This window comes from Vulpes vulpes, chromosome 13 (genome assembly GCF_048418805.1).
Source record: "Vulpes vulpes isolate BD-2025 chromosome 13, VulVul3, whole genome shotgun sequence".
NCBI classification, from domain to species: Eukaryota; Metazoa; Chordata; class Mammalia; order Carnivora; family Canidae; genus Vulpes; species Vulpes vulpes.
The window spans coordinates 128633994-128660567 of NC_132792.1; the positions used below are offsets into that span (position 1 = coordinate 128633994).

At 35.2% G+C, this 26574-nt stretch overlaps 1 protein-coding gene across 3 annotated transcripts in view; it reads right to left on the reverse strand.

Annotated features, from left to right (window-relative positions):
* FMN2 (formin 2) overlaps positions 1 to 26574 on the reverse strand; it is a 363611-nt gene that overhangs the window by 222417 nt on the left and 114620 nt on the right. For all 3 annotated transcript variants that reach the window (XR_011996328.1, XM_026003374.2, XM_072732906.1), the window contains exons 5-6: positions 19995 to 21634; positions 18212 to 18356 (exon numbers count right to left, since the gene is read on the reverse strand). Coding sequence is in view for 2 of the 3 variants with exons in the window: in XM_026003374.2 (XP_025859159.2) it covers positions 18212 to 18356; positions 19995 to 21634 (1785 nt within the window). In the remaining variant the exon portion in view is untranslated. The remainder of the gene's footprint in view (positions 1 to 18211; positions 18357 to 19994; positions 21635 to 26574) is intronic.

A 26574-nucleotide genomic window follows, 5' to 3' on the forward strand; every position in this document is an offset into this window, starting at 1 on the left:
CATGCTACAATGAAACAATGAATGGGTGAACCAAGAAATCAAAGAATAAATCAAAAAGTACATGGAAAGAAATGAAAACACAACAGACCAAAAACTTCTGGGATGCAGTAAAAGCAGATCTAGGAGTGAAGTTTATAGTAATACAGGCTTACCTCAAGAAGAAAAATCTCAAATAAACAACCTAACCTTATACTTAAAGGAGTTAGAAAAAGAACGAATAAAACCCAAAACCAAAAGAAGGAAGAAGATGGTAAAGATTAGAGAAAAAGTAAATGATATATAAACTAAAAATTAATAATAATAATAGAACTGGTTAATGAAACCAGGACCTGGATCTTTGAAAAATATAAAATTAAACTGATAAACTCCTAGCAGGCTTATCAAAAAGAAAAGAGAAAGGATCTAAATAAGGAAATCACAAATGAGAGAGGATAAATAACAACCAACACTAAAGAAACACAATTATAGAGACACTGGGTGGCTCAGCAGTTGAGCATCTGCCTTTGGCTCAGGGCGTGATCCCAGAGTCACAGGATCCAGTCCCACATAGGGCTCCCTGCATGAAGCCTGCTTCTTCCTCTATGTCTCTGCCTTTCTCTCGCTCACACTCTCTCTCTCTCTCTCTCTCTCTCCCTCCCTCCCTCCCTGTCTCTCATGAATAAATAAATAAAATCTTTAAAAAAAAGAAAGAAACACAATTATAAGAGAATATTAGGAAAAACTATATGCCAACAAACTGGACAACCTGGAAGAAATGGATAAATTCCTAGAAACATAAAACTGAAGCAGGAAGAAAAAAAAAAATTGGACAGATTACCAGCAAGGAGATTGAATAACCAATCAAAACACTCCCAACAAACCAAAGTCCAGGACTAGACAAATTCAAAGATGATTTTATGAAATATCTAAAGAAGAATTAATATCTATTCTTCTCAAACTATTCCAAAAATTAGAAGAGGAAAGAAAACTTCCAAATCCATTCTATGATATCAGTACCACCCTGATCACAAAACCAGATAAAGAGACCACAAAAACAGAGAACTACAGGCCAATATCACTAATGAACATAAGCACAAAAAATCCTCAACAAAATACAAGCAAACCAAATCCAACAATACATTAAACAAATGAATCACCACAAATAGTGAGATTTATTTCCCAGATATACAAGTGGTTGAATATTTGCACATCAATGTGATACATCACATCAATAAGAGAAAGAATTAAAACCATATGATCATTTCAATACATACAGGAAAAATATTTGGCAAAATACAATATCCATTCATGATAAAAATCCTCAACAAAATTGGTTCAGTGGGAGCATAGCACAAAATAATAAAGATCATCAATGACAAGCATATAGCAAACATCATACCTGATCAGAGAAACTGAGAGCTTTTCCTCTAAGGACAGGAACAAGACAAGGATGTCCATTCATCACTTTTATTCAATATAGTACTAAAAGTCCTAGCCACAGCAATCAGGCAACAAGAAGAAATAAAAGGTATCCCAATTAATAAGGAAGAAGTAAAATTTTCACTGATTGCAGGTAACATTACACTACATATAGAAAACTCGAAAGACCTCAGCAAAAAACTACCAGAACCGATAAAATGAATTCAGTTAAGTTGCAGAATACAAAATCAATAAGTAAATATTGATTGCATTCCTATACAGTAATAATGCAGTAGCAGAAAGAGAAAACAAGAAAACAGTCCCGTTTATAATTGCATCCAAAGTAATAAGATACCTAGGAATAAACTTAACCAAATAGGTGAAAGACCTGTACTCTGAAAACTATAAAACACTGAAGAAAGAATTGAAAAGGATGCAAAGAAATGGAAAGACATTCCTTGCTTGTGGATTCCAAAAAAAAAAAAAAAAAAAGCTACAATATCTAGACACCCAAAGCAATCTACAGAGTTCTTGTAAATCCCATCATAATACCAATAGCATTTTTCACAGAACTAGAACAAACCATCCTGAAATTTATATGGAACCATGAAAGACCCAAAATAGAGCAATCTTGAAAAAGAAAAACAAAACTGGAAGTATCAGAATTCAAGACATTAAATCTATCAAGACAGTATGGTACTAGCACAAAAACAGACACATAGATCAATGGAACAGAATAGAGAACACGGAAATGGACCCTCAACTCAATAGTCAACTAATCTTTGACAAAGCAGAAAAGAATATCCAATGGGAAAAAGATGGTCTCTTCAAGAAATGGTGTTAGGAAAACTGGACAGACATAAACAGAATGAAATTGGACCACTTTCTTACACCATACACAAATAAATTCAAAATGGGTGAAAGACCTGGAACTATAAAAATCCTAGAAGAGGGATCCCTGGGTGGCGCAGCAGTTTGGCGCTTGCCTTTGGCCCAGGGCACGATCCTGGAGGCCCGGGATCGAATCCCACATCGGGCTCCCGGTGCATGGAGCCTGCTTCTCCCTCTGCCTATGTCTCTGCCCCTCTCTCTCTCTCTCTCTCTGTGACCATCATAAATAATAAATAATAAAAAAAATTAAAAAATCCTAGAAGAGAGCACAAGCAGTAATTTTTCTGACATTTGCTATAGCAACATTTTTCTAGATATGTCTCCTGAGGCAAAGGAAACAAAAACAAAACTCTGACTCTATCAAAATAAAAGGATTCTGCAGAGTGAAGTAAACAATCAACAAAATGAAAAGGCAATCTACTGAATGGGAAAAGATATTTGTAAATGACATATTTGATAAAGGGCTAGTATCCAAAATATATAAAGAACTTATACAACTCAACCCCCCAAAAGCAAATAATCCAATTTAAAAATGGGCAGAAGAGGGGCACCTCAGTCAGTTAAATATCTACCTTCAGCTCAGGTCATGATCCTGAGGTCCTGGGATCTAGCCCTGCATGGGGCTCCCTGCTCAGCAGGGAGTCTGCTTGTCCCTCTCCCCCTGCTAGTGTTTTTTCTCTTTCTCTCTCTCTCTCCCTCTCCCTCTCATAAATAGATAAAATCTTTTTATAAAAAATGGGCTGAAGACACGAACAGACATTTCTCCAAAGACAATATCCACTTGGCTGACAGATACATGAAAAGATGTTCAATATCACTTTTGATCAGGGAAATGTATATCAAAAGTACAATGAGGTATCACCTCACACTTCTCAGAATGGTTAAAATAAAAAACACAAGAAACAACAGGTGTTGCTGAGGATGTGGAGAAAAGGAACCTTCCTGCACTGTTGGTGGGAATGCAAGCTGGTATAGCCACTGTGGGGAAAAGTTCCCCCCAAAATTATGGAAGTTCCTCAAAAAATTAAAAATAGAACTACAATAGGATCCTGTAATTGTACTACTATTTACCCAAAAAATTATAAGAATGCTAATTCAAAGGGATACATCCATATCTATGTTTGTTGTAGCTTTATTTACAATAGCCAAAGTATGAAAGCAGCCCCAGTGTCCATCAATGAATAAATGGATATAGAAGATACAATAAAGTATTAGTTGGGCATAAAAAAGAATGAATCCAAAAAAAAAAGAATGAATCCTTGCCATTTGCAACAACATGGGTGGAGCTAGACAGTATAATGCTAAGTGAAATAAGTCAGAGAAAGACAAATACCATATCATTTCACTCATATGTAGGATTCAAGAAACAAAACAAATGAGCAAAGGAAAGAGAGAGAGAGAGAGAGAGACAAAACCAAGAAATAGACTCTTACCTATAGAGAACAAACTGATGGTTACCAGAGGTGGGGGGAGGAGAAATAAATGATGAGGTTAAGGGATACACTTGTGATGAGCACTGAATGATGTATGGAATTGCTGATTCACTATATTGTATACCTGAAACCAATATAACACTGTATGTTGACTACTATGAAATTAAAATAAAAACAACATTTAAAAATGTGATTTTGTCTTTCCTTGCCAGTTCAAAGGATGGGGACATGCTCAAAGCCAACTTTTATGAGGCCCTGTGCCAACATAGGCCATAAAAGAAAGGCTGATAATTTTAAAAGCCCGCAATTTCAAGTGGATATCAACTCAAATTCTAGCTTCCAGTGATGCTTGAAGAACATGCTAGTTTTATTTTTTTGGCACTAGAAAAAAGCGGGAGAAATTCCATCCTAATTACGAAAAGCTTTACTTGTAACAGTAATTGATTAAAGTATACAAAACTTAGTAAAGGGACCACTAGTAAAAACATCAACATTACATAGAAAAGTTCTAAAATTTAAGGAAAAAAAAAACGATTTTGTACTATACTTAGAGCTAAGAACTATAAAGAATGACCTGTTTATGTTTTGTGAAAATGTTTTAATGACATTAAAATCCATATGGAGAAATACACAAAACCATACATAAAGGTTGCCATATGGAGCAATTAAAGAAAAACCTTGCCTACATTCCTGCTTAACATTCATCTCAAAACAATAATTTTTATGACTATAACAAAAAAATGAGGAAAAAAATATCTAAATGCTCTGCAAAGCCTTAGCTGACTTCGGGTCTTTCTTGTTTTTCTTTCTTACTCTCATTTTTTTTTCCTTGCTCTCAAGTTTCTTTATACTACTTCCATTTTATCTTCCAATTAGTTTTAGATAGCATGATTTAGTCTAGAGTTTGTTTTCTATAACCTGATATTTCTAAGTCACATTCCCTACCCTCATTATAATTTGCCAATTATGAAAGGATAGGCATTTCATTCACTTTTAATCCTGGCACAACTTCATATAAAACAATTCAATACAAATACCAAAATAGTCATTTTTTGCTTTGTGCCTAAACATAAACAATTACAATGGTACCATAATCAGCAGCAAAATAAGTGCTACATGTTCTGTGGAGGCATCATTAACTATGTCATCAGGAAATCAACAGTTTTTGGTTTTTGCTCTCTACATTTGTGTAAAGGGTAAGAGATGCCAGATCACAGGACAGCATCAAACATCACATACCACCGCATATGAGAGAGAGAGAGGGAGACTGAGAGAGTAAGATAGAGAATGAGCTGAAGAGTGCCAGTATGGGCTAATTTTAATTTACTCACATAAATTCATCTTCAATAATGGAAATCTCCTCTGCAGGATATATAGGTTAAAAAGCACAGAAGTCTTGAAATTCTGTTTTTAGTTCTATTTCAGATATGAAGACTTGAAGGAAGAAAAATTATTCAAAGCTCTGATGAAAATAAGCAATAAGCCAGTTTATAGTCCATACTAAGCTAACAGCAGATGTCACTTTCATAACACAGCAAATCTATCCTCTGGGGGAGTCTGGTGACTCTGTCCCAAAGCATTCACTGAAGGCCAGTGGGTTTCTAAAGGGGTTTAATTATATTCCCAGGACTTACACACTTAAGGAGAAAATCATAGTCCATATGTGTCTAGCCTCTTCATCAAAAGCAAAGAGAAAATATATCGATTTCTCTGTCAGATGTTAATGGACTTTTTGCCTAATAAAATTATATGTGCTTCAAGTTAAAAATAGCTTACACTTTTGACAATATATTTTAGGGGGAAAAGTTTCATCTTAAAAGTTTTCTGAGCTTGAAAATTTATCTCCCCAAATTATAATCTGATATTATGACTATTTGATGGGTAATTAGAGCTGTCAGAAAAAATATTTCTCTTATGAAAAATAGAATTTTATGGTAAATATATGAATTAGTGGATTAAGACTTGAATTTTTATTGAAATCCAAATGGTTGCACTATTTTTATTTTTCTGCCATCAGTGTATAAGAGTTCCAATTTCCCCACATCCTTATCATTCCAATTATTGTCTTTCTCTTTGCTTTTAGCCATCCTAATACATATGAAGTAGTGTTACATTGTGATTTTTTCATTTCCCTAATGTCATTGACATTGAGTAGCCTTTCATACATGTATTGGCCACTGGTACAATTGCAGAAATGTCTATTCACATCCTTTGACCATTTTTTAACCAGTCTGTTTTCTTGTTGTTGAGTTGGAAGAGTTCATTATACATCCAGAATATTAACTCATCAAGTATATAGTTTTCAAATATTTTCTAATTTGTGAGTCACCTTGTTCATTTTGATAGTACTGTTTGTAGCACAAATATTGTTCATCATCCTATTGTATAATTTATTTTTTTCTTTTGTCATGTGCTTTGGGAGTCATATCTAAAAAAAACCATTATGTAACCCAATGTTATGGGACTTACTCCTATGTTTTCTTCTGATTTTTCTTTGTTTTAGCTCTTACAATTAGTCTATGATACTTTTTGATTAATTTTTGTTCATGGTATGAAATAAAGGTTCAACTTCATTTTTTTTGTATGAGTATTCAGTTGTCTCAGCACCATTTGTTGAAAAGACTTCCTTTGCCCTTGAAATGTTTGTAGCACTGTCAAAAATCAAATTCTAAAGATTTATTTCTGGACTCTTAATTCTATTCCATTGACCAGTATGTCTATCCATGTGAGAGTACCACACTTTAATTGCTATCCTTGTAATAACTTCCACATCAGAAAGTGTGTGTCATTTTCAACTTTGTCATTTTTCCAGATTATTTTGATTACCCTGGGCCCCTTGTGTTTGCATATAAATTTTCAAGATCAGCTTGTTAATTCCTGCAAAAAAAGACACAACAACAAAAACAGAAAACTTGGGATATTGCTAGACATTCTGTTGAATCTATAGGTCAATGTTGAGTCTTCAGATCTATGGACATGGCATGCTGTGCATTTATTATGATCTTCCTTATCTTCCTTCAACAGTGTTTTCTAGTTTTCATTTCATACGTCTTACATATTTTTTGTTAAATTTATACTAAATATTTTACTTTTTTGATTAAATAAAGGGAATTGTTTTCCTAACTACATTTCATGATGTTAATTGCTAATGTCTAGAAACATAATTGGTTTTTATTCATTAATTCTGTATCTTATGTAATCACACTGAATTCCTGTCCTATCATTGGTTTTAGTGGATTCCTTTGGATACTTTATATTAGAGATGTCACCTGTAGTTTTTATTTCTTTCATCACAATCTGAATGCCATTTGCTTCTTTTTCGTAACTAAAGAAGTGCTGATACTGCTAAACAGAAGTGATGAGAAGGCACATCTTGTCTTCTTTTTTGGTCAATCTAGCTAACGGTTTTTCAGTACTCTTAATCTGACAGAACCAACTTCTGACTTTGTTGATTTTCTCTATTGTTTTTATATTCTCTATTTCATTATTTCCACTCTAGTGTTTATCACTACCTTCTTTCTATCTGCTGGATTTGGTTTATTCTTTTTTCAGTTTCTTAAGATGTAAGTTTAGATTATTGATATCAGATTTTTTAAGATGGGTATTTTCAGCTATAAATTTCTCTGAGCACTGCTTTACTTGCAAACCATAAATTTTAGTATGTTATGATTTCATTTATGTTCATTTCAAAGTATTCTCTAATTTTTCCTTGACTTCTTTGAAACATTATTTGGGAGCATGAGGTTTAACCTACACATATCTGCAAATACCCTCAAGTTTCTTTGTTACTGATTTCTAATCTAATTCCACTGTGATCAGAAAAATACATTTTCTATAGTTTAAAATTTATTAAGTCTTTAATCTCCTCAAATTTATTAAGGCTTGTTCTGTGGACTTTGCATATGGTTTGTCCCAGAGACTGTTCTATGTACGTTTGAGAAATACATTTTTCTGCTGCTACTGGGTGGTATCTTCTAGAGATGTCAGATCTAGTTTGTGTATACTATTGTTCAAGTCTTGTCCTCCTTGCATGCTGATCTGCTTACCATCTATTCATCATTAAAAGCAGACTATTGAAGTCTCCAAATGTTACTAATTTCTCCCATTAATTCTGTCAGTTTGTTCTTTATGTATTTTGAGACAGTACTGTGAGATGCATATTTGTTTATAACTGCTGTATCTTCCTCATAGATTTAGCTTTTATTACCAGGGAACACCCTTCTTTATCTCTAGTAATTTTTTTTCTAGTAATTTTTTTAAAGTCTATTTTATCTGCTATCAGTATAGCTACTCCACCTTTTTTTACGGTTGCTTATAATTGTTCTATCTTTTTACTTTCAACTTATTTATATCTTTGAATCTGAAATGTGCCTCTAGTAATACAAATACAAATATACTCGATTTTTTATGCAATCTGACATCTACCTTTTGAATGGATTATGGAACCCATTTACATTTAATGTTATCAATATGGTTGGATTTACATCTGTATATTTTTAAGTTTTTAATATACCTCATCTTTTTTATTCCCCATTCTTCATTACCTTCTTTTTTATTAAAAAGATTAGTGATTTTTCTTATACTTCAGTTTTCTTAGTGGTTGCTCTAGGGCTTGCAATATATCTTTAATTTATCAGAATCTACCTCAAATTTTTACTGATCTAATTCCAAAAACATGAAACTTTATTCCTCTATAGCTCCATTCACTTCTCACCCTTTTATACTATTGCTGTTAGATATACTCTCTGTGCATTTGTTTAATATATGATACAAGTTGTTATAATCACTAGTTTATATAATCTTACAATTTTTAAAGAAGTTGAGAGGAGAGGAATATATATTCATACAGTTGTTATATTAACCATTTCATTTACCCTTCATTGTTCATTTCTTTCTATAGCTTTGACTTTACCTTGTATCATCTCCTTACTCCAATACAGCTTTGTTTCCACTGGTCTTTTGTGTTATTATTCTGTTATATTACATTTCTGTATGTCATAGGTTCAACAATATACATACTGTTTTAAGAAGATGTTTTTAAAGTCAGACAAGGGAATATAGGAGAAGAAATATACAATTATATCATTTGTGTAGATAAAAATTATGTATCTAGTGCTTTTGTGTGTGTGTATATATGATTGCAAATTACTGTCTGATGTCATTTACTTTCAATCAGAAGAACTCCCTTGAGCATTTATTGAAAGGCAAATCTGTTAGTAAAAAATTCTCTGCATTTGCTTATGTGAGAATGTCTTTATTTCACCTTCATTTAGGAAAAATTGTCTTGCTAGACATGAGATCTTGGGTTGATCACTTTCACTTTCAACACTGTAAGTCATCCTTCGGGATGCCATTCATTCTGATATGTCTGCTGTTATTTTTGAGGTTTCCTTGTATGTGATGAGTTGTTTTTCTCTTACTGCTTTCAGGAATTTTTTTCTATGTCTTTGGCTTTCAACATTTTGACTAAGGGATATCAAGGTGTTGATCTCTTGGAGTTTACTACTTGATGTTCACTGAACTTGAGTATATTTATTAATGTTTTTCATCAAATTTCTGGACACATCTTCAATTCTTTTCTGCACCTTTCTCTCTCCTCTCTTCCTGATACTCACATTTCATTGATATTTGTCACTTGATGGTGTTTCACATTTTTCTAAGGTTCTGTCTTTTTTTTTTCACTTGTTTTACTCTGTACTTCTGATTTCATAGCCTCTATTGATTTATCTTAAATGTGGCTAGCTTTTTTTCTGCTACCACAAATCACTTGTTAAATTACATAGTTGTGGGGTTTTTTTTTCATTTTGGTTATACTTCTCAACTCCAAAATTTTTTAAATAATGTCTCTTTATGATATTCTCAATTTCATGAAATATTGTCATCATACCTTCCTTTACTTCTTAGAAATAGATTCCTTTAATTCTTTGGAGATACTTAGCATGAGTGCTTTAAAGTCTATGTCTGTTAAATATCCTATCTGGGCCTCTTTGTATAATGTTTCTAGTGCCTGTTTGTCTATTTTTTTCTCCAGTATATGGGTGACACTTTATTATTTTTTTGTAGTTCTCATATTGTTGAAAACTGGACATTCAGATAATATACTCTAGCAACTCTGGATACTGATTTCTCCTTCCTTGCCCCAGGAGTTGTTTTTGTTGTCCGTTTGCTTATTTTTTACTTGTTTATTTTGGCCTGACTAGTTCTGTGAAATCTATCTACTACAGTGTATGATCTGATGTTCCTACACACATTCTTCCTCTATCATTTTATCTTTTAGCCTGACTACCTAGGTACCATTTATTGAGCCAAATATTATACTAAAGTTCCTCTCACTCCTTAGAGTTTTACCCTTAACTATTGTGTGTATGTTGGGGGGTGGGGTAGGACGCGTGCCTTGGAGGCGACTATCACAGTTTCAAGTTTATGAAATTTTTCCCCACATTCAGCCATGAAGAAGATAGCAACTTGGATTTTCTCTAATTGCTTCAGGCAAAGTATAGCCCTGGGCATATACATAGCTTCCAGACTTTCAGGAATGACCAATTTTATTTTTAAGTCTGGCTTAGCAGTTGTGTTTGGGTCAAAGTAGCTTATGTTCAATGTTTCAACAAAGGTGTGATTAAAACTTGTGCTGGTGAAGCTTCTTGCACTCAGTTCTGATGAATCTGTATGAGGTTTGAGGAATGCTTTCATGGTATCTCATATCTTACTCTGACTGCTCCTGAGAGTATACCGCCTAGCACAAGTGCACAATCTTCCTGATTCCAGAGATGACTTTGATCCCTGGAGGGCCCTTTCCTTAGTTTCCATGGTTGCCTGGTTGCCTGGAATAGAGTTTCTGCAACAGAGGACTGGGGAATTAAGAATGCCTTCCTCTTCTAAAGTAACCATAACCTGAGGTTATGTGTTCTCAGCTATACACACCAGGGATAGAAATCTCCTCACACAGAGTTAAGGTAGCTGGTATTAGAGTGGGTCAGAACTCAAATACCTCAGACATTCATTATTCTCACTGCGCCTTGGTAGATTTTCTTGAATGACTATTTCTCTATTTCCTTTATACCCTTAGGCCAACTGTCAGAGACTTTAAATGAATATTTTTGTTATATTTTTCACAGTTTTTTTTTTTTAATTTTTATTTATTTATGATAGTCACAGAGAGAGAGAGAGAGGCAGAGACACAGGCAGAGGGAGAAGCAGGCTCCATGCACCGGGAGCCCGACGTGGGATTCGATCCCGGGTCTCCAGGATCGCGCCCTGGGCCAAAGGCAGGCGCCAAACCGCTGCGCCACCCAGGGATCCCTATTTTTCACAGTTAATTGCAGTTTTGCTGGTAAAAGAACCCACCAAATTCCTTGTTCTGCTGATCTAGAAGGCCCACCTCTTTTGTAAAATAATACTTCAGATAGTTTTGAGTGCCTAGGTGACTCAGTTGATGAAGCATCTGCCTTCAGCCCAAGTCACAATCTCAGGGTCCTGGGATCGAACCCCAAAATGGGCTTCCTGTTCAGCAGGGAGCCTGCTTCTGACTCTCCCTTTGCTCCTGTCCCTGCTTGTGCATGCTCTCTCTCTCAAATAAATAAATAAAATATTTTTTTAAAATACTTCAGATAGTTTCTAATTATAATTAAGTAATTTTAAAAATTCTTATATTAACATTTAACAAAATAAAAGCATAAATGATGGAAATATTCATTATAAACAGGGTTTTGGAAAAAGAAACAAATCTACATTTTAGTTGAAACCACAAAAAAGTTTTAAATAAAAATATAGAGACATGATAAAACTTCATCATTTTCTTCTAAGTCTGAAACTTGTATCCTCAAATAATTGGAATCATTTTTCAGCTTACCTTACACTAAAGTATAGTGTGAACTATCCAACTATTGTCATCTGCATCACTTTCCACAGGGAAAAGGTAGGAGCTATAATAATTGTAACTATGTGAATCAAATGAGATAAATTCTCCACTCTAGGATAATTTAACACACAGTTGCTGTCCATGGTAAAGAAACATACCTTCCACTATGTAATATCAAGACATCAGAAACCAACTTCAGGTCTAATTTATGAAATTCCATTTCACTCTTATGTCTAAGACAAGCCTAAAGACTTTTTCCAGTCTTTGGGATGAGAAGGAAACATACTCAGCTAAGGAAACAAATTATCCGCAGTCCTGAAACCATCAAACAGGAGCTTTCCACACACACAGGAGTACTAAAAAAAAGAAAGAAAAAGAAAAAAGAGAAAGAGAAAGAGAAAGAGAAAGAAAAAGAAAAAGAAAAAGAAAAAGAAAAAGAAAAAGAAAAAGAGAAAAAAAACTGACGGATTTACTATGGTTTTAAATAAGGTTCAAGGAAATTTTTGCACATGGTGCTATTTTCAAAATTCATCCTTAATCCTCTCTACATATCTAAACAATAAATTCAAGGCCTACTTCAAGCCTCATCTCTTCTACACAGCCTCACACTAAGTCCAGCCAGTGTGCTCTGTTAAACTCCTCCTGACCACCCACAACACTTATTATTTTAGAATATAGTGTGAAAGTTGAAGAGTAATTCAAGTGACTAAACCTGAATTACTTCATACCATGTCTCATGGAGACAGTAGTAAATCAACCCTCCAGAAAACTTCTCTGGCCTGGCAGCCTTCTCTTCTTTACTGTATTCCTTGCTGAAATGAATAAATCCTACTCTCCTCAGGGTGCTCCCTTTCTTTGGTTTTTCAGGGCTGTCTGTAGTATGTGTCCCACACAATATTAGTAGTACTGAGAAAATACCCTCCCATCACCTGCTCCAAATTATACAATTTAGACTCTGTGAATGATGAAAAATCTTTCCTTACTTTTGCAAGGATGACATTCAGTGTTCATAAATAATCATAATAAGGTAATGAATTGTACATGAATTTTCCAAACAACCATTTCTTCAATACCTATGGATTGTGATAGACAGAACATCTCAGTCATTAAATACCAACAACTCTTTCCTACACATCTAGTACAAAAGAATCTTAGTATCCAAAAAAAAAAAATCTTAGTATCATTATAATATATGAATATAAGGTCCAAAACAATTAACTTTCAGGATCATGATTAGGTTTTGTGCGATTTCAATGCATAATTAATCAAACATAATTTTCCTAATATGTAATATAGCAAGGTCAAGGAACTTTAGCCTAATTATTTTTCCTTTTCATTATGCCAGTAGTTTTGGGGTGTTTTTTTGCCATTTACTTAGAAGTATAAAAACAATTTTTTGGCTGAAAGAAAATTTAAAAATAGACATTATTATTTTTGCATTCTTTGAATTGATTGGGTATGCTCTACAAATAGTTATGGGAATAGCATCTTCAAAAAATAATAAATCTTTCAACATCTAAAACAAATCCAGATTCCACAAAACCTATGTTTGTCTAATTATAGCTTTGTATTTTGATGTGGTTTTCTATGTAAATACATTTTAAGGCTTGCAATAGGAATGTATTCTATTAAAAACAGATGTTATGCTAAAAGTTACAAAGTACCAAATGTTTATTATGTATCCCCAAAACAAATCTAAATTGTCTTATTGTAAGATATTTTTTGTTTCAGACATTATTTTAGGTCTTCAGTCTAGATCACCAATATAACTATCCAAATCAACCAAAACACACCCTTGTCAGCTACAATAGGAAAAATTAACATCAGTTTAAAAAAAACTAGATTTCTACTACTCAGATTATCACCCAGCCTACACTAAAATATCCCGTGAGGATGGTAAAACATTTGCAATAAATAGAGATTCATGAGTAAAATACATACCCCTTTTTCCTTTTCATGAAGGTCAATATTACAGCAGCAGACAATATTTGAAGTATAGTACATACAATTTCCCAATGCCTCCACATGGTAGAAAGCAGCCTTATAATGGCAATTACTATTTCAGGTAAGAACATTTGAAAGCATTACATTATACACCCCTATATAGGAACATCTGAATAATGAACACTTCTTTTTCCATTGTGATAATGGGTTTTTATAATACACACAAAAACAGCCTTTTTAGAGGTTAGGTTAGCAAACACAATGGAAAATAGAACAAGATACCAAATGTCTAATTCCTTAACATTTATATTTGTATTAAATGGGAATTCTAACAAATTCTGTTATTACCTCTCCTTAAAATAAGTAGCAGATTTAACTATTTTTCTAATCATATTTCCAGAGGCTAAATCCCAACAAATACTTAACTATCATGACTTGTTTTGCTCTGCCATTCTCTGGGCAGAGCATTTTAATCTGATAAATAGAAGAAGTCCAGAAAGAGATTCATTTGTGTTACATTAAATGACTATACAAATGTCAGTTTACTTTAAAAATAACACAGATTCTTCTTATTCACTCTTGTTAACTTCTGTGTGTAAATTTCCATTGTGCATAGCATGTTCTTTTACAGACTTTTAAAGTATGATTAGATTTTATTTACTTAAGACATATTTATAGAGATGGCTCCTTTCTGTGTCATGGAATGAATCAAAAGTATCATCATTTGGCATTTGGTGAGGAGGTTTAACCAAAGTGGCTGTAGACCTCCAACCAGTACTTACATGCCAAACAAGCAAATGACCCTCATTCTTACTGTTTGCAGAAGTTTATGTGTCTCAAGTTCACATCTCTCAGATAAACTTTTACTTAACTGGGCAAATGTCATGTTTGGTGGCATCATAGTTTATGTATTTGTCAAAACTGTTAGAATATGGAAAATGCTTTAAAAGTATCTTCATATACAATTTTGTTAGTGTAACTAGTCATTTGAATATGGAGCATATATAAAAACCAATACAAATTCAAATTATTTTCTAAAAGTATCTATTCTGGTTTCCAGATAAATTAAATAGTATATTCATAGTTACATAAAAAACTTCACATTCATACATATTACTTAATGATCAAGAGCACAGTCTCTGAAGCCAGATGGTTAGAGTTTAAACTAGCCTGGAAGCATTAATCCCTTTACACCTTAGTTTTCTGTACTCTATACTGGTGATAATGCTGTCTACCTCATATGACAAGGAGGATTAAATGAGTCAATCAATATAAGCAGAATGCTAACAGCAATGACTGGTACATGGTAAAGTATAGTATGCCTTGTGGTTTCTTGTCAGAATTCGCGCTATTATTAGTATTGCTGTTGCTACTACTACAACTGCTGCCATGTTTACCAAAATATACTTGTTTATGACCTCGTTTGACACAGGATTAACTAGAAACTTCTTTGTGAGGCAGCTCTTACTTTACTTTTCTGCTCAGGTTAAACTTAACCTTTAGTGAAACACAGAAGATCCTGAAGTGACTTAAGATCATTATCGTCATTAATATTTCTGGATTACCCCAGCAATAGAGAGGAGATTGGGCTAAGTGTTTATTAGTTCTAGACCATTGCTTAATAATGGTCAAGTATGTATGCCTATCAGCATTTAAAACAGGCCTCATAAAAAACTATTTTTCCTATTTTCCTCCTGATTCCTTATGAAATGGAGTTATTGTTATTGTTATTAAGCTAGTAGATTGATATTTAATTGTGATGTATGAGTATCACACTCATTTGGTTAAGAACTATGTCAAATCAAAGTCTGATAAACTCACATATACCTTCTCAGCTAATCCTCTAATGTTTAAATACTTTAAAATAAAGAATAAACTAAGATGTCATCACAGAAATATATATGTTATGTGAAAAAAATAAGAAATGCTTTGTTTTAGGTTCCTTGAGGAAAAGGGGTCTGGAAATACAAGATATCCATCATTACTACTAGACTAGATACCCAAAGAGTAACCTTCTTTCTCCTCATGCCAAACGGCAATGTGCCCAGCTAAAGAATCTTCTATTATCAAGCTGAAAATGTCTCTTCTGAAAGAGTAAAAACAGCACAGGCACCTCATTAAATACCAGTGCATTTGACCACAGTCTTACTTTCAAGAAGACAGATCACAGAAAAATTATTTGGCTATTTTTAAATATTTAAAGAAAAACAGAACTTCTAGCTTCCATTGTATATAAGAAGAATTGCTTGAAATACCTCCATAAACATATGCCAGAGCATTAAAGGCTATTCATTTCACTGGACATGAATCATGAGGTACCAAAATGTCTGCACATACAATCAGTATACATTTCCCATAAAAAGGGGAACTATTTGCATGCATCCTGAAAATATATTTTCCTTAAACAAAATTTTAAATGTCTCAAGTAGATGGAATGAATAGATTTTTCTTCCAAATACAACAAAGTTAAATAAAACTAGGTTTCTTCAGCAATATATCACTTCACAGATTTTTCTCTCTCCAACATACGAAAGAAAGAAAGAAAGAAAGAAAGAAAGAAAGAAAGAAAGAAAACAAATCTTATCCCTCCAAAACCAGATCTGAAGTGGAGGGCTCAGTACCAAGAGCCAGGCCAAAGAGATGCAGAGCAAGCTTATCAGGAGTCAGGAGAGAGACTATTCCATTAACCCTGTTTGAAGTTGAAGGTCAACAGTAGCATCACCATCAATAAGTGCTAACTATGACATTGGCGAAGTCTCTTACCCACAGTTTATGAAATGTCCTAATAACAGAGTAAGGTGATTGTGTCCAGATGATGTTCATTACAGATGAACTGTTCATGTGCAAAGAGGCCATCTCATACCAACTAGTTGAATTTCAAGTTTTGATGATTTTAACATTGTATTTCAGTAAGCTAAAACTGAATATTATATCAAATAAGTCATGAAATCCGATAGTTGCTGGCAACATATGAAGCATCTTCCTTATCTGTGTTCACTCAATAGAAAAAAGTGATGATGGAAGGTGAGGGAGGCATCATTTGCCTTTCTGAGCATTTTATCCCTAGACAAGAGACATTCTGTGTCACATCTGCCCAGCACAGGCACCTCATTAAATGACAATCCTAGCTGCCTCACTGGCCTTGATATAGTCACTCTGACAAGATTCCTTGCCTAATTTTCCCATCTCTGACAGTCCCTGAGAAGAAGTATGATTCAGACTAAGTGTGCTATATGCAAATGTACTGTAAAAATTTTTTTTTAATATTTATCTCTGCCAGAGAAAATGTAACTTCCATTTACCTTTATTCCCCTTAGCACTGCCACCTTGACCATACTAATTATTATGAGATGAGTGATTTTCTGTTTTTTTAATAATTACTGGGCATAGTCATTGACATTTATAAGGTCCTCCTCCCTCAGTTAGTTGGTTTATTTTTAACAAAATTTTATTCAGTGCCTACAATATACCAGGTGCTGTATACTTCATCATAGTTCCTGACCTATGGTCACCAGAGGCTAGCTTTACTACAATAAATGATTCTCAAAATTCAACTGCGTAATTTTTAGGTTTGCGTCATTTTCAGATTAATAGAAATGCCTGGGGTGAGCCTGTCAATCCACTTAACTAGACATTCAAGGGGTCTAGTTGTGCCATTCAAATCTATCCTTCCCTGGCTAGATTTGGCAGTATCCATATGCTGGGAGTTGTGTGCTCTGAAATAAGTATCAACGGAAACAACTGGGTCACACTACTAGCTACAGCTTTCAGGTCAGAGGCAGAAATTCCATTGGCTACCACTCATCTGGAGATAACAGTCCAGGAGAACACTGGGAACTTTGGGTCTCATTTCTCTCTCTCTTACTGCCCCCTAAGACCATGCACCATTCTCTTACTTCCATACACTTTTTCACTCACCCAATAAAGTTAAGAAATGTAGCCACACCCCATTTTAGGGTAAACGATGGATACCAATAGCAATAACTCCTATCTGGGGCTCATTATTGTGGAGTGTTGCTATACTTTCCTGAAAATAACACCCTTGAGAAATTTACAATATCATTTCATGATTAAGTCCACTGGGTGGATCAGCTGGGAAATGTTGCTTGGAAATGTTTTACTCCAAATGCATATTCTTTCTTTTTCTAACTCAGGTGTCACAAGCTAGATCAAAGGATCTATCACAGAATAGAGATGTTGGTACTAGATATAAGACTTTCATATGTCAAGTACAGTGTGATTGTTTAGCTGGACTCTAAAGAATGTCCAATTCCACAAAATACCAAACACATTATAGATTACTAAGACTTCTTACTTACTTGTATTTCTTTGCCCACTTTTAACCTTTCTATCCATACTAGTTCTCAGATGAATTTCAATCAACTGACAGTTTCTTTCTAGACAACTAATTCTAGAAACAAGCAATAGCTGAAATTTTGGGAATATGTATCACGAGGTTACAAATAAAATCATCAGGACATTATCACTTGGTAGAGACAATGATTTATTGTTCTATTTGGGATAGTCTTATTTGTCCACATGTCCCAAAATTCTAACTTCTACTATCTATAAGGTTTATGGAGGTTACACAGCTCAGAAAACAATTTCATTTTTTTTTCTAATCAAAGTTCACATTTATGCCCAAAATAGTTTCCAATATCAGGAAGTGCACAAAAGTACTCACTTGTTTAGCCTTGGTCTTTGTAATGGTGTCAGAAATAGGTTTCTTCCTCTCCTTCACAGCAGTTTTAGAAAATAATTCTTCAAATTCATGACAATCTATGGATGGCTCTTCAATTTTCTCCCAAATAAGTGAAGCACTGGAGTCTCTAAAGTTAAGCAAAAAACCAATGAAATAGCTATCAAATTGAACTATAAGATATCATTGTGAGTATAATAAACAAAAATGAAGAACAGAAGGAAAGAAGGGCAAGAGAGGAAAAAAAAGATGAGAGGTAGGAAGAAAAGAAGTATGGAAGGAAGGGAATAGGGGGAGGCAGGGAGAAGGGAGGGCAAGAGGAAAGCAATAAGGAGGAAAAGAATACTCTTTTTAACACTGCCATTTGTTTTATCAACTTGATGATAAAGTTAAAATACCATCAATACAGAATGAAACCTTTGCCTAAAAAGAAAAATAATTTCTAAGAATTCTTAGTTATCAAGTCCTGTATAAAAATGTAGAAGAAAAACCCCTCTCAGTATAAGCTATAAACACAGGAATGCTTACTATCTCACAATTCCAACTTTACTCATCAGCTTTGTGGACTATGCATATGTTTTAAAAAATTATTAAAAAAAAAAGAAATTTTATGATCCAAGGTAGCATCCTCCATCTCCCTACCACTTCCCTTTACTCTACAGTGACTGCAGATTCATGTCATACCACCTAAAAAGGGTAGGTCTATTTTTTAGAGCAAAGGAACAACAAAATAAAATAACTTCATATAATGTATCTGGATAAAACGAGTTTGGAGCATGATTTGAAATGAAGCATCAGTGTATATAAGTGACATGGCAATTATACAGAAAATAAGCTGTGAAGTTAGAAGTAGTCAAACTATATAGATTCTTCTCCCCTACTCTGATTCAGTGAAGAGAATATTAGTGTAACATATGAGGAGGCTTGGTAAATATCCTATTCTAAATGCATGCCATATCATACAAAAAAAAAAAAATTCAAGGAATCATGAAAAGGTATAACAAGGAAGTCCAGTGAAGTTTAAAGAGTATGTTTTGTCTCCCACTGGCACATTCCTCAGCCAAGCATCAGAGCACTGTCCTAGGAATCGGGGAAACCAACTATAGACTAGGCATGGATAAGTATACCATACTTAAGCTTACCTTCTGGGAAATATTCTTTTATAAATATCATTCCCAAGTATGATTTTATAACTTCACACTGTGTCACCAATTATCTATAGAAATGCCAGGAAATTCTCAAAACTAAATTATTTCACACATGGCATATGGATTTGTGTATTTTTGTATAGTACATCTTTGAAGAGAAAGATTATTGCAGATAAAACTGGAATAGTAAGACAAGGCTGTGCCTTCAAAAGGTTGCAAAAAATATTCTCAAGGCTCAGTCTGTCTTAAGAATTTGATTTATGATTTATAAGCTATTTGTCAGAGTGAGGTTCTAGAACTAGTCAATAGAGCATGTATGCTAAGAAAAATATATCCCTCCATCTTTATACAGGGTTGATCAGATGGATATACAGATGGATAGCTGTACACCTTATACATTGATACATGTATGTCATTTGTTTTATATCTCTGATACTTCTGGAGAAAAGTCTAAAAATCTAAATAACAGATGCTTCACTAAACATTAATGTAAAAATCTACAGAAAAGTTTCAGAACAGTACTAAAAAATTCATTAAAATATAATTTCCCCAAGAGTTGTAAAGACAAATGTTCCCTCATATTGACAAACTGTGCAAAGATGAGCTCCAATTCATGTTACCTTTTACTATGCAGTTGAATTCTCGTCCAATACAGAGGCTTCATGGGCCGACAAGGCTCTACTGGCTGCTTCCTACTCCCTCTGTCTTGGTTCAGCCCTAATCCAAACAAGCCAGCTGGCAATGGAGGAGGAAGAAAGCCACATACTTGTGGTGCTGATAAAGTGCTACTTCCAACTTGAGGGGGGAGTGGAGGGCCTGATCCAGGAAGCAGAGGGGGTGGGGGAATGCCTGCTCCAGAAGTGGGAGGGGGAGCTGGAAGGGGTGGAATCCCCATACCTGGCAAAGGAGGGGGGGGAGGTATTCCCACATGGGGAAGAGGAGGAGGAGGAGGTATTCCCACTCCAGGAAGGGGAGGGGGAGGAGGTATCCCCACTCCAGGAAGAGGTGGGGGAGGAGGTATTCCCATACTGGGAAGTGGAGGGGGAGGAGGTATTCCCACATGGGGAAGAGGAGGGGGAGGAGGTATTCCCATACCGGGAAGAGGAGGAGGCGGAGGTATCCCCACTCCAGGAAGAGGGGGGGGAGGAGGTATCCCCACTCCAGGAAGAGGTGGAGGAGGAGGTATACCCATACTGGGAAGCGGAGGGGGAGGAGGTATTCCTTCACCTGGCAGAGGAGGAGGAGGAGGTATCCCCACTACAGGAAGAGGAGGGGGAGGAGGTATTCCCATACTGGGAAGCGGAGGGGGAGGAGGTATTCCTTCACCTGGCAGAGGAGGGGGAGGAGGTATTCCTTCACCTGGCAAAGGAGGGGGAGGAGGTATTCCTTTACCTGGCAGAGGAGGGGGAGGAGGTATTCCTTCACCTGGCAGAGGAGGGGGAGGAGGTATCCCCACTACAGGAAGAGGAGGGGGAGGAGGTATTCCCTCACCAGGCAAAGGTGGAGGAGGGGGTGGTAGCATTTCTCTACCAGGCAGAGGAGGAGGTGGGGGGATGGCTGTACTGGGCAGAGCAGGGAAAGGGGGAGGTGAGGGAGCCACTATGTCCACTCCAGGCATGGAGCTGGAAGACTCTGTGCAAGGCAGAGGTGGTGAGGGTTGGATGCTATGGCTGTTTTCAAAGGAAGAGAAAACAGACTGTTCATGGCTGGTTTCAAATTCAGTATGAAGAGAAGGATGGGAAGGTTGTAACCCGGCCTGTCTTTGACCGTCAGACCACGGAAGGGATGGAGGTGGTGGAGGCAAACTGGGCTGATGTGTGTCGAGCTGTACTGATATTCGCCTTGGAGACACAATCAAAGAAATCTCTGAACAGAATTTTGTCTGAGGTCCAGAAGGTGAGGAGGGCACAGCTGAGTCTCCACTTTCGGCCCCAGGTGGGTGGGGAGGACACTCTGGCAGTGCATTAACAGAAGGCAATGTTGGTATCCCACCCTCTTCTGTCGGGGACGTCTGGATTGACTTTGCCTCTAAAATCCTTTGATGACGTACATCCTTTTCTCCTAACCTGAGAGCTTCAAGACAGACACCTTCTAAGGGTGCCATTCCATTCTGAGCCCCATGACGGCCGCTGGCCACCTCCATGTCCAAGGCAGGATATTGCTTTTCCAGCTCAGCTATTTTGGTCCTCAGATCCTCAATGGTCTGTTCCAGCTGCTGAATTACAGTTGCCTGTCCTTCAGACTTCATCTCAAAAACTTCCTGAGGAGTAACAAAGTTAAATATATTAAAATATAAAATATGATCAAAAATATTAAAATAATAATTTTAAAACTTGCAAATTATATTTGTTTGTTGTAATACTTCCAGAAATATCCCTCCACAGAAAGATACTATTAGTGTTTCTATGTATCCCTTCTTTCCCACCCTTAGACTTCAAAGTGGTTTACACACATTACCATAAAGTCCAAAGGCTCTTGTTTGTTCAATCTTTAAATGATATTACTAAAGACAAGTGGATCACTGACAACAGGGGGAAAAAATTCTGAGTAATAAACGAGTTTATTTACAAGACAGCCTCCTCTCTTACCTGCCCAGTAACACTTGCTACTACTATGTTCCCTAAAGACATTTTAAATCCTGTTTTAAAAATTATCACTACCTTTTAAAGGTAGTCATTGAAAGAGTCTCCAATAAGATTATTTGAAACAGCTCTGACATCCATATGCACATGTTACTATTTCACTTACATCATGTTTACTGAAACTTTAATCTTTTACCGAAGACATTTCAGAAAGTGATGTCTATGACTCTGCACAATTTATGAAGACTCCTGATAACAACTGTGCCAATGTATGGATCACCCTCACCTCTAAACAGTGTCTTTCATTCCCAAGGCATAGAATCAACCAGAAATACTTTAAGAAAAAGAAAATGCTTTGGGGGTCAAAGGAGGGGGAAAGCCTTATGGGTAAATTAAATAAAAATAACAGATGAGCAAAATGCGTTTAGAAGAATAAGGTAGGGGTAAAGAAAAAGGAGGAAAAAAGGAATAGGAGAAGGTAGAAGAGATGAGAGACAAACCCCAGCTATGTGAAGCTGCAACATTGGACAACTGCTCAGGCAGACATGGATTTGCTCATTCAAGGCTCGCATACAAGGCAAAGAGAATGTGGGAGAGTTCTCATAGTAAAAGCTGTTTCTCCAGAGTGTCCCAGGGCTTTCCGCAGATGATCCCAACAGGGGTCTCCATAAAGAGCCATAGTCCACAGACATACACATCTATTACCTTCCCCATATGGGAGCCTGAACCTGCCACTTCAGACCTGCTCTTTACAAATAATGCAAGAATAATTAAGAGGTAATATCAAGATTATGTTAAGTATAAAACTAAACTCATATTCTGCTTGCCCAAGGTTAAACTCTGGATACAAGGAAACTCTCCACAAAATAAAAAATAAGCTTTTTATTTCCCTTTTATTAAATCCAAAACAAACACCTAACCCATCTGCAATGGAAAATTTGTAGATGGACAAGACAGAAATGTTCTTTCTATAAATGTATGTACAATATTTACTATAAATGAAGAATTTTGGTGCTATGTGTATAATTCTTAAAAATAAAAAAAAATAAAAAAAAAGTCCTCAGAGCTAGTTCCCTATCCCTCCCATGGGAAGTAAAGAAGATATAAACTTGGTAGTCTTTTGGTTTTTTTTAAGATTTTGTTTATTTATTTATTTATTCATTCATTCATCCATTCATTCATTCATTCATGAGAGGCACAGAGAGAGAGGCAGAGAGATAGACAGAGGGAGAAGCAGGCTCCTTACAAGAAGCCTAATACGGGACTCGAGCTCCAGAGCAGGATCATGCCCTGAGCTGAATGCAGACGCTCAACCACCGAGCCACCCAGGAGTCCCTGAATTTAGTAGTCTTAATACTAATCCCTGTAACTTCTTCCCTGGAAACTCTATCTTTTATTACAACATTTAACTTCCTTCAGATCAGTTATGATGCCTGTTGAGAACTAAAGAGAACTTGTAACCTCAAAGGCATGGCCTTTCCACAAAGTGCTTTGTCATGTAATGCCACATAGTCCTTACTATGGAAGAAAACTAAAAAGGAAACTAATTTACTTTTCAACTAATAAAGGAATGTAATTTACTTTAAACAGGCAAAATTTAAGGGGCTATTTATTTGTAAATATAGATTTTATATATATATACATACATATATATATATAGGTACTTTGTTGCTACTTTTCACCGATGTCTACATTGGTGTCTACAAAAGACAAAAGTATTACAATGCATAGTTTGAGAAATCATGCCATTTTCTAAATAGTCCATGGTAAAAAAAAAAAAAAACTATAATAAATAATACCCTTTTTGAGCACTCATTTCTTAAATGTTATTACCAAGGCCAGCTCTTTTTCATTGTAGATTTGAATATAATGAAAGCATTATATGACCTCTTCTTCATAAAGCCATTAGTCTCAGGAGCAGGAAACATAACAGGCTTTCCTAACACAGAGAAGAAGACAGAGACTTAAACAAAATACCAAGATGAAGGAATTCATCCCAAATGAAACAACAAGATAAGGTCATGGCCAGAGATCTAATTGAAACACATATAAGTAATATGCCTGATGGAGACTTTAAACAACAATCATAAGGATACTCATTCACTGGACTTGAGAAAAGCATGGAAGACTTCAAGGAGGCCCTTACCACAGAGATAGAAGAGTTAAAAAACAGTCAGAAATGAAAAGTGAAATGACCAAGATTACAAACACACTAGATGTAATGAAAACAAGGATAGAAGAGGCAAAGGAATAAATAAGTGATATAGAAGATAAAATGATGGAAAATAATGAAGCTGAACAAAAGAGAGAAAGAATAATTATGGAACACAAAAATAGACTTCGGGAACTCAGTGACTCCATTAAACATAATAACATTCACATTATAGGAGTCTTAGAGGAAGAGAGAGAAAAGGGGGCAGAAAATTTATTTGAGGAAATCATAGCTGAAAACTTTCTGCATCTAGGGAAAGAATATAATGAAAGCATATAAAAATAAAAGACAGGAAGGAGGACAACAAATAAGAGGAGGAATTAATCCTAAATCATGACAGCTTAGCAACTATTGTAATAGCAACTATTACACTTCTTTCTACATGAATTTATGCTCCCACATTTACAAGCCAACTAGTCCAACACAGCACTCAAAGACCATGAGCATAGAAGGTCATAGTACAAGCGACTAGAAAGATTCCTGAGATTTTTAAGCTTTTCTGATTACTTATACAGCCAGCAAGAAAAAGGTAGAAGAGTATTCTATTACATATGCTATACCAGAAAAAGACTTCTTAAATGGAATCAAGACAATTTTGCAGTTATTGTGGATTGACTCTCCCAACCTCCAGCTCCTTCTCCTTCTATATGCAGAAGTGGGAAGAAAAAGTACATTTATAGCTCCCTTGCAATTAGGTTCATCCAATTAGATGCAGTTGCCCAGAGATTTAGCAAGTGGAATAAGACAGGAACCATACTCCAGTGTCCTTAACTGTTCTTAGCAATCAAGATCTGCTAACTGGAAGCTGCTCTAGAACAGTGTTCTACTGTCCACTCTCCAGTTTCCAACAGTAGCCTCAAAGATTTTAGCTTCCCTGGTATACCAGTTGTATATGATCCCTTTGAAAGGTTTCAGGCTAGACACAGATCTTTCAAATTTTTTAACCTTTTCATGAAAAAGTTAACTTTATATAGTAAACCCTTCTGTTTAATGTATTTAGTATGGTTTCTTGTTCGTCAATAAAGCCTGATTGATAATAACTAGTTACTAATACTTCAGATTAAAATATGAAGGGAAAAAAGGATCTTCCTGTAAGCAGCCCAAGGTGATCTCTAAAAATGATTCACTTTCATTTGACTCAGAAAATCCAAAAACATTATGCAAATCAAGAGGTTCAAATCTTCATGTTCACTTTAAGAACATCACCCAGGGCACGCACATGGGAAAAGCCACTAAGTATCTGAAAGATGTCACTTTACAGAAGCAAAAAGCGCCATTCCATAGACACAATGGTGCTATTGGTAAGCATATCCAGGCCAAACACTAAGGCTGGACACAGGGTCAGTGGCCCAAAAAGACTGCTGAATTTTTATTTATGTTATTAAAATGCAGAAAATAATGCTGAACTTAAGGGTTTAGATGATGATTATCTGGTCATGGAGCATATCCACGTAAACAAAAGCTCCCAAACACATACTGCCAGATTTATATAGCTCACAGTCAGATTAACCCATACATGATCTCCCATTGCCACAATGAGATGATCCTTACTGAAAATGTAGTTTCTAAACTAGAAGAGGAGATTACATAGGAAAAAGGAGAGAGAGAGAGAGAGAGAGATTCCAGAAGAAAATTAAGAAACGAAAACTTAAAGCCTAAAAATCCATTCAGCATAAAATAAATGCATATAAAAGTGGGTTTTTTTTAAATATATTTTAATTGTGGAAAAAAATTCTTCCTTAAAAAATGAAAAAAATAAAACAACTATATTCTTATTTCTTAAACAATTTTTTCTCCTAATGGTAAGCATGAACAAATTGTTAGAATTAAAATGACCCAAGTTTAATTTTCTACAGCACAAACTTTCCAGCAAAAGTATATAATGCCATGATATATAACAACTTTTATGAAAAGACAGTCATTTTTTTATAATATCAATTATAACATTAGAGAAATTCATCCTTTTTTCCCAGTGGCCTCTGACAATCCTCTGATAAGCAAAATAATCTTTTCATACATATATGTCAATTACTATCCTTACCAAATTAACTAATTCTGTCAGGTACTCATTAATCAATCACTTTGCATGTGATTCAGGTTCTCCATCACCATCCCCTGACTTCAGGAAATTCTACACCTACTGCAAGACTAACAATTTAACCTTACATTGTATTTGTATCATGTGGCTTAAAACATCGAAAAACATTGATAAAATGACACTGCCCAAACTAAAGCATGGTAGATAATAACAGATGGTCTAAGTTAAGTAGGGATAGATTTGGGGTTGGACCTAATTTTATAAGTGGTCAATTTATTAGAGTATATTGTTCTGTTACTTATTTTACTTACGTTCTTTAAAAAGTGATAATTGAGGGCACTCAGATAAGAAAAAGATGAGAAAATAAG